Consider the following 18,471-nt stretch of genomic DNA (forward strand, 5'->3'; position numbering starts at 1 on the left):
ACAGTGAAAATACCAGATAAACCTTATAAGAGCGTTAAATCGTCTTCAAACAGTGAAAATACCAGATCAATCTTAAAAGAGCGTTAATTCGTCGTAAAACAGTGAAAATACCAGATAAACCTTATAACAGCGTTAAATCGTCGAAAAACAGTGAAAATACCAGATAAACCTTATAAGAGCTTTAAATTTACATTACAAATTACAGTGTCACACACACTAGCGTGTGTCGCTCTCCATAGAGAGAAAAAAAATTGCCGTATTTTTAAACGCCTGGGGTCTCAAAAGTTGCGTACGATCTGTAGATATTCGAAAACGTAAAAATAAATGAAATTGGTGTTCATTATTAGCTCGCTAAAATGGTCGGAAGTTTTGAAAAAAATTTGATTTCGTGATTTGGGAAAAAAATAAAATAATGGGTCCATGTTTTATATTTTGTAGCACACTTAATTTTATTTCCATAACTGCAGTACAAAGAACGAAAAATAAATATTTTTTTATACATATGTGATGTGTTTGTTAAAAATATAAAAGGGGAAAATAACACTTTTTATGGTTAAATTCAAGATACTAAACAATAACGTACAACAACATTTTTGACCAAAATACAACGAATAAAAATTAATGGATGCTCAAAATTGAATGATAACATATTGTTAAAACAGTAATTACTTAAAATGTTGCTTGGCGTAAATATAACCTTTTCTAGCATTGTAACCAGCAACAGAAGAAGACGCCTCTGTGGTCAACTTCACACACCTTTCCACTAATTGTGTGTGGCAAGGAAATTTAGTAAAATAAAACCTTTTTACATTTCCTTCATCACACAATTTAAGTAATTCGTCCGTTTTTACGTTGCTCAGGAGTGGAGGTTCTGTCAGAATTAAATCTGTGGCCTGCCAGTCAATTAATTCTCCAATTAATTCTATGTAGCTATTGCAATTGAAATTAATTTTTGGAATTATGAACTCTCTCACTCCTGAAGTTTGAAGGGCCCTATATTTAATGATTCTTCTACACCCTAGCTCCCTTATACATTTATTGTCATCGGTTAGCATTGATAGAATAATGTTTTCCGGGTGTGCAAAATATCCGTTCCTCTGAATCACGGGGTCGACAATAGCTTTCAATTCTGCTGAAAGATATCTGGAAATGCTAACCATTTTCCAGAGATTACGGGCTCCATCTATACAAGAACTATTGCACTTTATGGTAAACCTTGTTGGAGAATATACTCTCACAATAAAGGTGGCCAATATCTGCCAATTTCCTGTTGGGTTTTCCTTTGTAACATATAGCCGTATTATTCTGTTTGCAGTTGTTAGCCGCCTGGCATGAGACATTTTCCCTGGTTGTTTCCTTGCCAATTCTACAGTTATCATACCTCTTGACACAGCCAGACACATATTATATAAATAATTTTGGTCCGTGCTTAATTTTTCTGTTATATTTTCCGGTATGGATGATTGAATGGGAACAAACCGAATAATTTTCATGTTCTCACATTTTTTTAAGTTTCTTCCGATTGGTCCCGAGAAAGCTATAGGTCCACTAGTCGGTCAATCTAATGAAGTTAGCAGATGTCGCAATGGTAGTTCATTGGCGTACAGCTGGCAGATAAGCCATTGCAATGGCTTTCCAAGTCTCTGTTCCATTCTTAAAATGATTCCCATTTTTCCGGCCAGTGTTTGTATTTGTTCCGTCACAACCAACTGCAACAATTTTCTCCATTTGACGATTTTCCTCTTCCAAAAGAGAACATATGGCATTTTCGCTGTCTTTAGCAGTACCAGATTATGGCGTAGCGTGTCCGAGATACACTGATCCTGGCTCCTGCACAAACGTTTTGTGGTCTTCAACTTTTATTCGTCGATAAAATTTACTTTCTTTCTTGATAATCAACATTGTTTTGTCCTTGCGCCCATCGAAAAATAAACCTTCGATATTTGTCAATTTACGGCTATTTAATAACATATCTCTAGTTTGCTTTCTAGCTCTTCGTAATCTATTATGATCTATAACGTTAGACGGACCAGCTTCACTTACATCTTGTAAAACCGCAGAAGCAATGGCAGCTGCTGCTCTGTGTGATACGCCGTATCGATCACAAATTTGAGATAACTTCGTCAAGGGATTCTTCATCTTCGAATATTGTATATTTCGAGGAGATAATGTATCATGAGCCACTGCAGATTGATGATCTTCACTTAGCGCTGGTTCCTCATCAGAATCTGAAAAACTGTTGGAAAGAAGCGGAAGAAGAGTAGATGGTTTTTCTAAAGGTCGTGACTTATTCGGATTTACAATCCTTTGCGCCCTTGTCTATTTTTTACCAAGTTTTTGCGTAGTGTTGAAATCGATATTCCCCATAATCATTAATCTTTGACTACGTTGATCCTCCAAAAAAAGACGTTCTTGTTGTGGGACTGACCTCAGCCTGCCACATTTGCAGATGGAATAGTTTGTACATTTACAGGCTGCAATATCAAAAAGTTGTTGACCCTTCACGATGAATGCATCTAGTTTATTGATGTATGCTTGGGACTTGCTGGTAGGTACTTGTTTTTAAATTTTTCAATAGTTGTTTGTATTCAGTTATGTAGGAAAAAACAAGGAATTTTATTCTTTGAAAAGAAATAATAGTAATTGAAAATTTCTGCCGTATCTCAGTCAACACTTGGGATACCTTTGTGGAGAATTCTGCGGCAAATGGCTTTTTCAATGTTGTTAGCTTCATTTTATACCGCAACTACTCGTAATGCCTGATGACATCTTCATAACTTGGCAGAGTAGTCCACTTCATTTCTTCAGGAAACTTGTCGAAAATACTTAATTTGGTAGATAATCTAGTGTCTATACGTTTGGAAATTATACTGCTAACGTAATGTTAATAATTTTATAGACTTAGATAACAAAACAATACACTGTCGCATAAAACAATACAGACAACTGCAGCGGGCGGGCGATGGGCGGGCGCGTGCGGGCGACTAACAACTTAAACTTGACAAAAAACAAACATCTTATTGTGGCAGGAGTAGGGGTACAGTGGTAGGAGAAGGAGGTGGTGGAGCAGACGAAAGGAAAGGGGAGATGTTCATTTGAGTCTTCAAATATCAAACCAAGTCCAATAATTGAAAATTAAAGCAAACTAAATGGCAATGGAAAACGTTTTAGTGGATTTTTATCATTTTTTTGTTAATTTCGGAATTCTTGTAGATTTACTTGCATTAATGAAATTGATTTTTTTATTTAATATTTGTCAACTATACGCAGTTTCTAATAATAAACAAACGTTAAAAGGTTAAATTATGGTGAAGAAAATATTAATTACCATTATTTAAAAATACATGTTTTAGGTTTTTTTTCTGATTTTCAATGCATTTTAGCGAGCTAATAACCATTTTTTAAAAAACAATTTTAAATGTACTTCTCATTTTCTTTGTAAGACGCAACTTTTGAGACATCAGGCGTTTCTGAATTCAAAAGTTGAAATAATTGACACACCCTAACACACACGTCATTTTTCGCTCTCTTAAAGTAATTGCTTTCCTACAGTTAAAACATCAAATTGTATCATTGAACCTCGCAAAATTTTTCAGTGAACTCACATAAAATTGACTCTTATATAATCTCTACAGTGTTGATGTTAATTTTCTGTGAAACCAATATTATAAAGTCCAGTAAGGTGCAGTTCCGCGTAGCCATATTTAATACTACCTACTAGTGGCAGTGCAGTGCCGTGCGTGCTCTGACAGACATACATACTCAGCTATATATCCACTTCATCGCCGGTGCCCGACAATCCAGAGGTGCCCAACCTTTTCAACATGAACTGTTCTAAGTGCCAACTAACTATTACCGACGGCATCACGTGTTACTCCTGCAGTAAGCAGTTTCATTACGAATGCGGAGGAACATCTGAAACTACATTCAGAAAGGCTAATAACGAGAAAAGAAGAAGCTGGCGCTGTACTACATGCAAAACTTCACTCCAATCATCCGCTACGTCAACCAACCCAATAGAAGATGTAATGGTAGAAATAAAAAAAATATCTTCTGAACTTGCCTCTCTCAAAACACTTAATAAGCAAGTCAAGGAAGACATGTCAGAACTGAAAAAATCTGTGGACTTCAACAACTCAAAATTGGATGACTTTTCCAATAGATTCCAAGCTTTCGAACAGTCAATGAGCAAAGTAGACTTTTTGGAACAAGAAGTTTCCTCCCTTAAATCGACCATCAAACAAATACAAGAAGATTCCAACAAAAGGGAGCAATGGATGAGACTACAAAATGTCGAAATAAAAGGAATACCTCAAGATAACAATGAAAACATTCCAAACATTCTATCAGAGATGGCAAACAAACTTGGCTTACACAATTTTAAAACTAACGAAATTGAGTTCGCCACCAGAGTCTCGGCGAAAGACCCACTTAATTCCAAATTAATCAAACCAATAATTGTTAAATTTACCACCCGCTCGCGTAAAAATGAATTCATCACCGAAATTCGACGAAGGAAAGGAATAAGCACGAAGGACCTGAATTACCCTGGTGACGATAGAAAAATCTATGTCAACGACCATCTGACTAGTTCTAACAAAAACCTCCTTTTTCGGGCCAAGGGGATTGCCAAGGAGAAGGGATTCCAGTTCACGTGGATAAAAAACACCAGGATATTTGTGAGAAAAAATCCCACTTCGCCTCCCATACCAATTTTCAAGGAAGAGGACCTAAAGAAAATAGCCTGAGTCGATCTGCATTCTCTTCGCGTCGTAAAATGGATTTTTCATACACTCATGTGTCTCCCCATACATTTCCCCCCTCCTTTTATCCACTCCTATTACACTCACCCTCCCTCTACCATTTCACCCTCTCCCACAAACTTTCTAATTCTTTTCTAAATCAGTCTACACTTCTCAAGAACCAACCTGGAATACATTTTACCGCATGTTGGCGACCCCCTGCACTCCCGATAATCAGACCTACTCGACGGACAATCGCGGTCTCACACACACTAATTATATTCTCCGCCGTGGTAAGCAAATTACCGTATACTCATTTGTCAACAAATATTTCACTCAAATATAAACTGAATAGTATTATTAACCGCTCTTACCTCAAATATGGATATCTACCTCTATCTAATTATATCAACATCAGAATAATATTATCACTAGCCGAGCCAGAGATGCGTATTATAAGATTTCTATACCATTATTATTTTAAACTACTTTATACACCCATACCAAGAAATAATTGTGTTAGATGTACTTACTTTGTAAAACTGCATGACCACTATAACCGAACTCACTTATTGAAGTTATCATTTATATGTATAACTTACCGCCTACTCACTAATATTTATTCGAATACTCCCCATGTCTTTAGCAATATACCACCAGAACTGTAGAGGTCTTCGTACCAAGACTACGACGATCCTTCAAAATACCTTTTCAAACGATTACGATTTAATTGCCCTCACAGAATCATGGCTCACCAAAGGTATCAGAGACGAGGAACTTTTCGATCCTCGATACTATGTATATCGTAGAGACCGCGATTACGCTTCCACCGGTCAGCGTCTTGGCGGTGGTGTAGTGATAGCTATTAAACAGGAGCTGATCAGCGTCGCCAGACCAGAATGGACTTCTTGTGCTGAAGACATTTGGGTCACCATTCGCACCAATACTACACCTCACAGTTTGGTCCATATATGTTGCGTGTACATCCCCGGAGGGACTCAACATCAATATTTAATCGAAAATTTCCTGAACATGTTATCAGACGTAGTATCAAATAACCCCAATGATTCTTTTATTATCTTAGGTGACTTTAATCTTCCTGAAATTTCATGGATCCAAACTACGCCATCTGCTCACTATGCAGCTAGTAATTACTCTACTCACGTTAGTAATTACTTCGTAGACTGTATGCATTTTCTGAACCTCTCTCAATATAACGGTGAACTAAACTCAAGCGGCCATATCCTAGATCTGATTCTGTCAAATCTACTAATCTCCGTCGAATCTAACGACGACCCGCTAGTTCCCGAAGATGAACATCATAAAGCTCTATCCATTAGTGTGCCATTTCATGAAACTCCTTCATTGACAAATGCGAAAAGAAAAGTTTTTCTATATAATCGTGGAGACTACGATTCAATTAATTTCGCCCTTGAACAAGCTGACTGGGCTTCCATTTTTTCTACCTCTCAAATAGAACCAGCGCTTGACGGTTTCTATACGTTTTTGAAATACCTCATAAATCTTCATATTCCTCATAAACTTTCGTGGAACTCGAAATATCCTCCTTGGTACAGTGCTGCCCTTATTAAGGTAACTAAGGAAAAATCAAAATACTTTAGCAAATATAAAAAACACAAGAACCAGGCTGACTATGACGCATTTTCCCTGCTTCGTAAACGGCACAAAGACTTATGTCGGAAAAGCAAATCCCGTTTCTTGAGTAATATTGAAAACAATATTTCCTCAAACCCTAAAAACTTCTGGAGCCACGTCAAATCTTCTAACGCATCCCAAGGTGTCCCAAAATGTATGTATTTTGGAGAGCTGAAAGCCAATAATGGAACGGAAATTGCAAATTTATTTTCAAAATATTTCAGTTCAGTTTTCAGTAAACCCTCCGATCCACTTACCCTTGATCCAACTGACGTCGGGAACCATACATCCAATATAAGCAATATTGAGGTGACACGAGAAATTGTCTTAAAATACCTTAAGGAAATTGATACTCGCAAAGGTGCCGGTCCTGACGAAATACCTTCAATCTTTATCAAACAATGTGCACACAATCTAGCCTTACCCCTTTCTTTAATTTTCAATCGTTCCCTAACCGATTGCACTGTCCCTGTTATATGGAAATCTGCTTATGTGTCTCCTATTTTCAAAAATGGCAAAAAAACAGACGTTAAAAACTACAGGCCAATCTCCAAACTTTGTATATTTAACAAAATTTTTGAAAAAATAGTCTATGACCGACTATATTCTGCTCTTAAGCCCAGCCTGAATACGACCCAACACGGTTTCATTAGTGGTAAATCTACAACCACAAATCTTTTAACCTTCACAGAGTACCTGCAGGATAATTTGGATAACAGAATACAAGTGGACACTGTCTATACCGACTATAGTAAGGCGTTTGACAAGGTCGATCACTCAACCTTGTTGAACAAGCTTTTAAAGATTGGTATTCACGGCAATCTTTATCGTTGGCTCTCTTCTTATATCTCCAACCGTAGTCAAATAGTAGTGGTTGCTGGATTTAAATCCGACTCTGTTGCTGTAACATCGGGAGTTCCTCAAGGCAGCCTGTTAGGACCGTTACTATTTAATATCTATATCAATGATATTGGTCACTGCTTTTTACACTCGCAGACCATCCTATATGCAGATGACATGAAAATCTTCTCACCTATAAAATCAATCGAAGACTGTCACAAGCTGCAAAAGGATTTACAACGTTTAAACGCGTATGTTAATGCCCATTGTCTGGAATTAAATATATCCAAATGCTTCATCGTACGCTTTACTAGAAACAAAAACATATTTATACACGAATACTCAATTAATCATCAACCTTTATCTACCAAATCAGAAATTAAGGACCTTGGGGTTATACTTGATAGTAAACTGAATTTCAATAAACATATTGACCACGTAGTCACTAACGCATCTTCTATGCTGGGTTTCATAATCCGTTCCTGTAAACAATTCAAAGACATTGCTACTTTCAAAACACTGTATTTCTCATACGCTCGTAGTATCCTTGAATACGCATCTCAAGTGTGGAACCCAGGCTATGCAATACATAAAAATAGAATTGAAAGTGTTCAAAATAGATTTTTAAGGTACCTTAATTTCCGCTCTTTTCGATCTCATATCAGTAATGAAGACTCTGCAAAGTTCTTCAATATACAGACGTTAACTTTCCGAAGAAACGTAGCAGATTCGGTAATGTTATTCAAAATTACACACAATTTAATCGATAGTCCTGATCTTCTTCAACGCCTATTATTCCATGTTCCCAATCGCAACAGCAGACAGTCGCTTACTTTTAATCTCCCTCATTGTAAGACAAATTCCAAACAAAACTCATTTATCTACAGATCCACACACATTTTTAACTTAAATTACAACCATATTGACATATTTAACTCGACCTTACGCGACATAAAACAAAAACTCAATAATAAACAAAACTCAAACTAGAAGTTCAATTCCTATATATTCCCGTCCTTTGCCTCTTAATCCTTATCCTATATTTCCCCCTCCCCCCCCCACCCTCCTTTATTTTAATATTTTTAATATTTCCTAACTAAACAAGAAATTAATTTAAGAGAACATCTCTATGCCATTGAACACCATTGTAACACCATTAACTATTCATCAGTGGAAAGTTCATAATTGGCATAATTGATAATATTATTATTGTATCATTATATAATTAAAGATTTGCTGTCAACTTTTCCAAATAAATAAATAAATAAATAAATAAATAAATCGTCGTAAAACAGTGAAAATACCAGATAAACCTTATAAGAGCGTTAAATTGTCTTCAAACAGTAAAAATACCAGATAATTCTTAAAAGAGCGTTAAATCGTCGTAAAACAGTGAAAATACCAGTTTTAACTTATAAGAGCGTTAAATCGTTTTAAAACGCTGTAAAATATAGAAAAACCATGAAAAAGTGTTAAATCGTCGTGTTGCACTAAAAATCATTGAAAAACCCTTAAAATTTGTCAAATCGTCGTTAAACAGTGAAAATACCAGAAAAACCTTATAAGAGCGTTAAATGGTCTTTAAACGCTGGAAAATATAGAAAAACCATTAAAAAGTGTTTGATCGTCGTATTACACTGAAAATCATTGAAAAACTCTTAAAATTTGTCAAATTATCGTATAACAGTGAAAATACCAGCCCTGTAAGAGCGTTTAACCGTCGTTAAACAGTGAAAATACCAGAAAAACCTTATAAGAGCGTTAAATCGTCTTCAAACAGTGAAAATACCAGATAAATCTTAAAAGAGCGTTAAATCGTCGTAAAACAGTGAAAATACCAGATAAACCTTAAAACAGCGTTAAATCGTCGAAAAACAGTGAAAATACAAGATAAACCTTATAAGAGCTTTAAATCGTCGTAAAACAGTGAAAATACCAGATAAACCTTATAAGAGCGTTAAATCGTCGATAAACAGTGAAAATACCAGAAAAACCTTATAAGAGCGTTAAATCGTCTTCAAACAGTGAAAATACCAGATAAATCTTAAAAGAGCGTTAAATCGTCGTAAAACAGTTAAAATACCAGTTAAACCTTAGAAGAGCGTTACATCGTCGTAAAACAGTGAAAATACCAGATAAACCTTATAAGAGCGTTAAATCGTCTTCAAACAGTGAAAATACCAGATCAATCTTAAAAGAGCGTTAAATCGTCGTAAAACAGTGAAAATACCAGATAAACCTTATAAGAGCGTTAAATCGTCTTCAAACAGTGAAAATTCCAGATAAATCTTAAAAGAGCGTTAAATCGTCGTAAAACTGTTAAAATACCAGTTAAACCTTAGAAGAGCGTTAAATCGTCGTAAAACAGTGAAAATACCAGATAAACCTTATAGGAGCGTTAAATCGTCTTCAAACCGGTCAGTGGTTGAGTGGGCATAGCGCTTGGGTCGTCTCACCCGAGCGTCGCGTGTTCGATTCCTCGGCTGGCTAAGTCCTCCATCACAACACAAGCAACATTTTCGGCTTTCTGTGGTGGTAGTAGGAGATTTTCAAACATTGTTGGGTTATTCGTAACCTGGGAATGTTTGTCTTTCTTTAAAAAAAAAAAAAAAAAAAAAACAGTGAAAATACCAGATCAATCTTAAAAGAGCGTTAAATCGTCGTAAAACAGTGAAAATACCAGATAAACCTTATAACAGCGTTAAATCGTCGAAAAACAGTGAAAATACCAGATAAACCTTATAAGAGCTTTAAATCGTCGTAAAACAGTGAAAATACCAGATTAACCTTATCAGAGCGTTTAATCGTCGTAAAACAGTGAAAATACCAGTTTTACCTTATAAGAGCGTTAAATCGTTTTAAAACGCTGTAAAATATAGAAAAACCATGAAAAAGTGTTAAATCGTCGTGTTGCACTAAAAATCATTGAAAAACCCTTAAAATTTGTCAAATCGTCGTTAAACAGTGAAAATACCAGAAAAACCTTAAAAGAGCGTTAAATGGTCTTTAAACGCTGGAAAATATAGAAAAATCATTAAAAAGTGTTTGATCGTCGTATTACACTGAAAATCATTGAAAAACCCTTAATATTTTTCAAATCGTCGTTAAACAGTGAAAATACCAGAAAAACCTTAAAAGAGCGTCAAATCGTCGTAAAACAGTGACCATACCAGAAAAACCTTATAAGAGCGTTAAATCGTCGTAAAACAGTGAAAATACCAGAAAAGCCTTATTAGAGCGTTAAATCATCTTTTAACGCTGTAAAATATAGAAAAACCATTTAAAAGTGTAAAATCTTCGAAAAACACTAAAAATCATTGAAAAACCCTTAAAATTTGTCAAATCGTCGTAAAACAGTGAAAATACCAGAAAAACCTTATAAGAGCGTTAAATCATCTTTAAACGCTGGAAAATATACAAAAACCATTAAAAAGTGTTTGATCATCGTATTACACTGAAAATCATTGAAAAAGCCTTAAAATTTGTCAAATTATCGTATAACAGTGAAAATTCCAGCCCTATAAGAGCGTTTAATCGTCGTTAAACAGTGAAAATACCAGAAAAACCTTATAAGAGCGTTAAATGGTCTTTAAACGCTGGAAAATATAGAAAAATCATTAAAAAGTGTTTGATCGTCGTATTACACTGAAAATCATTGAAAAACCCTTAATATTTTTCAAATCGTCGTTAAACAGTGAAAATACCAGAAAAACCTTATAAGAGCGTCAAATCGTCGTAAAACAGTGACCATACCAGAAAAATCTTATAAGAGCGTTAAATCGTCGTAAAACAGTGAAAATACCAGAAAAACCTTATAAGAGCGTTAAATCGTCTTCAAACAGTGAAAATTCCAGATAAATCTTAAAAGAGCGTTAAATCGTCGTAAAACTGTTAAAATACCAGTTAAACCTTAGAAGAGCGTTAAATCGTCGTAAAACAGTGAAAATACCAGATAAACCTTATAGGAGCGTTAAATCGTCTTCAAACCGGTCAGTGGTTGAGTGGGCATAGCGCTTGGGTCGTCTCACCCGAGCGTCGCGTGTTCGATTCCTCGGCTGGCTAAGTCCTCCATCACAACACAAGCAACATTTTCGGCTTTCTGTGGTGGTAGTAGGAGATTTTCAAACATTGTTGGGTTATTCGTAACCTGGGAATGTTTGTCTTTCTTTAAAAAAAAAAAAAAAAAAAAAACAGTGAAAATACCAGATAAATCTTAAAAGAGCGTTAAATCGTCGTAAAACAGTGAAAATACCAGATAAACCTTAAAACAGCGTTAAATCGTCGAAAAACAGTGAAAATACAAGATAAACCTTATAAGAGCTTTAAATCGTCGTAAAACAGTGAAAATACCAGATAAACCTTATAAGAGCGTTAAATCGTCGATAAACAGTGAAAATACCAGAAAAACCTTATAAGAGCGTTAAATCGTCTTCAAACAGTGAAAATACCAGATAAATCTTAAAAGAGCGTTAAATCGTCGTAAAACAGTTAAAATACCAGTTAAACCTTAGAAGAGCGTTACATCGTCGTAAAACAGTGAAAATACCAGATAAACCTTATAAGAGCGTTAAATCGTCTTCAAACAGTGAAAATACCAGATCAATCTTAAAAGAGCGTTAAATCGTCGTAAAACAGTGAAAATACCAGATAAACCTTATAAGAGCGTTAAATCGTCTTCAAACAGTGAAAATTCCAGATAAATCTTAAAAGAGCGTTAAATCGTCGTAAAACTGTTAAAATACCAGTTAAACCTTAGAAGAGCGTTAAATCGTCGTAAAACAGTGAAAATACCAGATAAACCTTATAGGAGCGTTAAATCGTCTTCAAACCGGTCAGTGGTTGAGTGGGCATAGCGCTTGGGTCGTCTCACCCGAGCGTCGCGTGTTCGATTCCTCGGCTGGCTAAGTCCTCCATCACAACACAAGCAACATTTTCGGCTTTCTGTGGTGGTAGTAGGAGATTTTCAAACATTGTTGGGTTATTCGTAACCTGGGAATGTTTGTCTTTCTTTAAAAAAAAAAAAAAAAAAAAAACAGTGAAAATACCAGATCAATCTTAAAAGAGCGTTAAATCGTCGTAAAACAGTGAAAATACCAGATAAACCTTATAACAGCGTTAAATCGTCGAAAAACAGTGAAAATACCAGATAAACCTTATAAGAGCTTTAAATCGTCGTAAAACAGTGAAAATACCAGATTAACCTTATCAGAGCGTTTAATCGTCGTAAAACAGTGAAAATACCAGTTTTACCTTATAAGAGCGTTAAATCGTTTTAAAACGCTGTAAAATATAGAAAAACCATGAAAAAGTGTTAAATCGTCGTGTTGCACTAAAAATCATTGAAAAACCCTTAAAATTTGTCAAATCGTCGTTAAACAGTGAAAATACCAGAAAAACCTTAAAAGAGCGTTAAATGGTCTTTAAACGCTGGAAAATATAGAAAAATCATTAAAAAGTGTTTGATCGTCGTATTACACTGAAAATCATTGAAAAACCCTTAATATTTTTCAAATCGTCGTTAAACAGTGAAAATACCAGAAAAACCTTAAAAGAGCGTCAAATCGTCGTAAAACAGTGACCATACCAGAAAAACCTTATAAGAGCGTTAAATCGTCGTAAAACAGTGAAAATACCAGAAAAGCCTTATTAGAGCGTTAAATCATCTTTTAACGCTGTAAAATATAGAAAAACCATTTAAAAGTGTAAAATCTTCGAAAAACACTAAAAATCATTGAAAAACCCTTAAAATTTGTCAAATCGTCGTAAAACAGTGAAAATACCAGAAAAACCTTATAAGAGCGTTAAATCATCTTTAAACGCTGGAAAATATACAAAAACCATTAAAAAGTGTTTGATCATCGTATTACACTGAAAATCATTGAAAAAGCCTTAAAATTTGTCAAATTATCGTATAACAGTGAAAATTCCAGCCCTATAAGAGCGTTTAATCGTCGTTAAACAGTGAAAATACCAGAAAAACCTTATAAGAGCGTTAAATGGTCTTTAAACGCTGGAAAATATAGAAAAATCATTAAAAAGTGTTTGATCGTCGTATTACACTGAAAATCATTGAAAAACCCTTAATATTTTTCAAATCGTCGTTAAACAGTGAAAATACCAGAAAAACCTTATAAGAGCGTCAAATCGTCGTAAAACAGTGACCATACCAGAAAAATCTTATAAGAGCGTTAAATCGTCGTAAAACAGTGAAAATACCAGAAAAACCTTATAAGAGCGTTAAATCGTCGTTAAACAGTGAAAATACCAGGAAAACCTTATAAGAGCGTTAAATCGTCTTTAAACGCTTGAAAATATAGAAAAACCATTTAAAAGTGTTTTATCGTCGTATAACACTGAAAATCATTGAAAAACCCTTAAAATTTGTCAAATTATCGTATAACAGTGAAAATACCAGAAAAACTTTATAAGAGCGTTTAATCGTCTAAAAACGCTGTAAAATATAGAAAATCCATTAAAAAGTGTTAAATCGTCGTATTACACTAAAAATCGTTGAAAAACCCTTAAAATTTGTCAAATCGTCGTTAAACAGTGAAAATAACAGAAAAACCTTATAAGAGCGTTTAATTTTCGTAAAACAGTGAAAATACCAGAAAAACCTTATAAGAGCGTTAAATCATCTATAAACGCTGTAAAATATAGAAAAACCATTTTAAAGTGTTAAAACTTCGTATTAAAATAAAAATCATTGAAAAACCCTTAAAATTTGTCAAATCGTCTTCAAACAGTGAAAATACCAGATAAACCTTATAATCGTCGTAAAGCACTGAAAATACCAGAAAAACCTTATAAGAGTGTTTAATCGTCGTAAAACAGTGAAAATACAAGGCAAACCTTATAAGAGCGTTAGATCGTCTTTAAACGCTGGAAAATATACAAAAACCATAAAAAGTGTTTGATTATCGTATTACACTGAAAATCATTGATAAACCCTTAAAATTTGTCAAATTATCGTATTACAGTGAAAATACCAGAAAAACCTTATAAGAGCATTAAATTGTCGTAAAACAGTGAAAATACCAAAAAAACCTTATAAGAGCGTTAAATCATATTTAAACGCTGTAAAATATAGAAAAACCATTTAAAAGTGTTAAATCTTCGTATAAGACTAAAAATCATTGAAAAACCCTTAAAATTTGTCAAATCGTCGTAAAACAGTGAAAATACCAGATAAACCTTATAAGAGCGTTAAATTGTCTTGAAACAGTGAAAATACCAGATAAACCTTATAAATTCGTTAAATCGTCGAAAAATAGTGAAAATACCAGATAAACCTTAAAAGAGCTTTAAATCGTCGTAAAACAGTGAAAATACCAGAAAAACCTTATAAGAGCGTTAAATCGTCGTTAAACAGTGAAAATACCAGAAAAACCTTATAAGAGCGTATAATCGTCTTTAAACACTGGAAAATATACAAAAACCATTAAAAAGTGTTTTATCATCGTATTACACTGAAAATCATTGAAAAACCCTTAAAATTTGTCAAATTATCGTATAACAGTGAAAATACCAGAAAAACCTTATAACAGCGTTTAATCGTCGTAAAACGGTGAAAATACCAGAAAAACCTTATAAGAGCGATAAATCGTCGTAAAACAGTGTAAATACCAGAAAAACCTTATAAGAGCGTTAAATCATCTTTAAACGCTGTAAAATATAGAAAAACCATTAAAAAGTGTTAAATCGTCGTATTACATTAAAAATCATTTAAAAACCCTTAAAATTTGTCAAATCGTCGTTAAACAGTGAAAAAACCAGAAAAACCTTATAAGAGCGTATAATCGTCGTAAAACAGTGAAAATACCAAAAAAACCTTGAAAGAGCGTTAAATGGTCTTTAAACGCTGGAAAATATAGAAAAATCATTAAAAAGTGTTTGATCGTCGTATAACACTGAAAATCATTGAAAAACCCTTAAAATTTGTCAAATTATCGTATTACAGTGAAAATACCAGAAAAACCTTATAAGAGCATTAAATTGTCGTAAAACAGTGAAAATACCAGAAAAACCTTAAAACAGCGTTAAATCGTCGAAAAACAGTGAAAATACAAGATAAACCTTATAAGAGCTTTAAATCGTCGTAAAACAGTGAAAATACCAGATAAACCTTATAAGAGCGTTAAATCGTCGATAAACAGTGAAAATACCAGAAAAACCTTATAAGAGCGTTAAATCGTCTTCAAACAGTGAAAATACCAGATAAATCTTAAAAGAGCGTTAAATCGTCGTAAAACAGTTAAAATACCAGTTAAACCTTAGAAGAGCGTTACATCGTCGTAAAACAGTGAAAATACCAGATAAACCTTATAAGAGCGTTAAATCGTCTTCAAACAGTGAAAATACCAGATCAATCTTAAAAGAGCGTTAAATCGTCGTAAAACAGTGAAAATACCAGATAAACCTTATAAGAGCGTTAAATCGTCTTCAAACAGTGAAAATTCCAGATAAATCTTAAAAGAGCGTTAAATCGTCGTAAAACTGTTAAAATACCAGTTAAACCTTAGAAGAGCGTTAAATCGTCGTAAAACAGTGAAAATACCAGATAAACCTTATAGGAGCGTTAAATCGTCTTCAAACCGGTCAGTGGTTGAGTGGGCATAGCGCTTGGGTCGTCTCACCCGAGCGTCGCGTGTTCGATTCCTCGGCTGGCTAAGTCCTCCATCACAACACAAGCAACATTTTCGGCTTTCTGTGGTGGTAGTAGGAGATTTTCAAACATTGTTGGGTTATTCGTAACCTGGGAATGTTTGTCTTTCTTTAAAAAAAAAAAAAAAAAAAAAACAGTGAAAATACCAGATCAATCTTAAAAGAGCGTTAAATCGTCGTAAAACAGTGAAAATACCAGATAAACCTTATAACAGCGTTAAATCGTCGAAAAACAGTGAAAATACCAGATAAACCTTATAAGAGCTTTAAATCGTCGTAAAACAGTGAAAATACCAGATTAACCTTATCAGAGCGTTTAATCGTCGTAAAACAGTGAAAATACCAGTTTTACCTTATAAGAGCGTTAAATCGTTTTAAAACGCTGTAAAATATAGAAAAACCATGAAAAAGTGTTAAATCGTCGTGTTGCACTAAAAATCATTGAAAAACCCTTAAAATTTGTCAAATCGTCGTTAAACAGTGAAAATACCAGAAAAACCTTAAAAGAGCGTTAAATGGTCTTTAAACGCTGGAAAATATAGAAAAATCATTAAAAAGTGTTTGATCGTCGTATTACACTGAAAATCATTGAAAAACCCTTAATATTTTTCAAATCGTCGTTAAACAGTGAAAATACCAGAAAAACCTTAAAAGAGCGTCAAATCGTCGTAAAACAGTGACCATACCAGAAAAACCTTATAAGAGCGTTAAATCGTCGTAAAACAGTGAAAATACCAGAAAAGCCTTATTAGAGCGTTAAATCATCTTTTAACGCTGTAAAATATAGAAAAACCATTTAAAAGTGTAAAATCTTCGAAAAACACTAAAAATCATTGAAAAACCCTTAAAATTTGTCAAATCGTCGTAAAACAGTGAAAATACCAGAAAAACCTTATAAGAGCGTTAAATCATCTTTAAACGCTGGAAAATATACAAAAACCATTAAAAAGTGTTTGATCATCGTATTACACTGAAAATCATTGAAAAAGCCTTAAAATTTGTCAAATTATCGTATAACAGTGAAAATTCCAGCCCTATAAGAGCGTTTAATCGTCGTTAAACAGTGAAAATACCAGAAAAACCTTATAAGAGCGTTAAATGGTCTTTAAACGCTGGAAAATATAGAAAAATCATTAAAAAGTGTTTGATCGTCGTATTACACTGAAAATCATTGAAAAACCCTTAATATTTTTCAAATCGTCGTTAAACAGTGAAAATACCAGAAAAACCTTATAAGAGCGTCAAATCGTCGTAAAACAGTGACCATACCAGAAAAATCTTATAAGAGCGTTAAATCGTCGTAAAACAGTGAAAATACCAGAAAAACCTTATAAGAGCGTTAAATCGTCGTTAAACAGTGAAAATACCAGGAAAACCTTATAAGAGCGTTAAATCGTCTTTAAACGCTTGAAAATATAGAAAAACCATTTAAAAGTGTTTTATCGTCGTATAACACTGAAAATCATTGAAAAACCCTTAAAATTTGTCAAATTATCGTATAACAGTGAAAATACCAGAAAAACTTTATAAGAGCGTTTAATCGTCTAAAAACGCTGTAAAATATAGAAAATCCATTAAAAAGTGTTAAATCGTCGTATTACACTAAAAATCGTTGAAAAACCCTTAAAATTTGTCAAATCGTCGTTAAACAGTGAAAATAACAGAAAAACCTTATAAGAGCGTTTAATTTTCGTAAAACAGTGAAAATACCAGAAAAACCTTATAAGAGCGTTAAATCATCTATAAACGCTGTAAAATATAGAAAAACCATTTTAAAGTGTTAAAACTTCGTATTAAAATAAAAATCATTGAAAAACCCTTAAAATTTGTCAAATCGTCTTCAAACAGTGAAAATACCAGATAAACCTTATAATCGTCGTAAAGCACTGAAAATACCAGAAAAACCTTATAAGAGTGTTTAATCGTCGTAAAACAGTGAAAATACAAGGCAAACCTTATAAGAGCGTTAGATCGTCTTTAAACGCTGGAAAATATACAAAAACCATAAAAAGTGTTTGATTATCGTATTACACTGAAAATCATTGATAAACCCTTAAAATTTGTCAAATTATCGTATTACAGTGAAAATACCAGAAAAACCTTATAAGAGCATTAAATTGTCGTAAAACAGTGAAAATACCAAAAAAACCTTATAAGAGCGTTAAATCATATTTAAACGCTGTAAAATATAGAAAAACCATTTAAAAGTGTTAAATCTTCGTATAAGACTAAAAATCATTGAAAAACCCTTAAAATTTGTCAAATCGTCGTAAAACAGTGAAAATACCAGATAAACCTTATAAGAGCGTTAAATTGTCTTGAAACAGTGAAAATACCAGATAAACCTTATAAATTCGTTAAATCGTCGAAAAATAGTGAAAATACCAGATAAACCTTAAAAGAGCTTTAAATCGTCGTAAAACAGTGAAAATACCAGAAAAACCTTATAAGAGCGTTAAATCGTCGTTAAACAGTGAAAATACCAGAAAAACCTTATAAGAGCGTATAATCGTCTTTAAACACTGGAAAATATACAAAAACCATTAAAAAGTGTTTTATCATCGTATTA

The 18,471-nt window shown here is 33.6% G+C and overlaps 1 protein-coding gene across 1 annotated transcript; it reads left to right on the top strand.

Moving 5' to 3' along the window:
• Nucleotides 1-4,100: 4,100 nt before the first annotated feature.
• Nucleotides 4,101-4,748, top strand: LOC149413457 (uncharacterized). Its single transcript, XM_089644403.1, has one exon. The coding sequence runs from the start codon at nucleotides 4,101-4,103 to the stop codon at nucleotides 4,746-4,748; it is 648 nt and encodes a 215-aa protein (XP_089500529.1).
• The last annotated feature ends 13,723 nt before the right edge of the window (nucleotides 4,749-18,471 follow it).

This window comes from Hesperophylax consimilis, chromosome 21, assembly GCF_061612785.1.
Source record: "Hesperophylax consimilis isolate HC1 chromosome 21, BYU_Hcon_1.0, whole genome shotgun sequence".
Classification (NCBI taxonomy): Eukaryota; Metazoa; Arthropoda; class Insecta; order Trichoptera; family Limnephilidae; genus Hesperophylax; species Hesperophylax consimilis.

Excerpts from the sequence above, each read along its gene's own strand:
- LOC149413457 (XM_089644403.1), top strand. The coding sequence starts at position 4,101 with ATGTCAGAACTGAAAAAATCTGTGGACTTCAACAACTCAAAATTGGAT.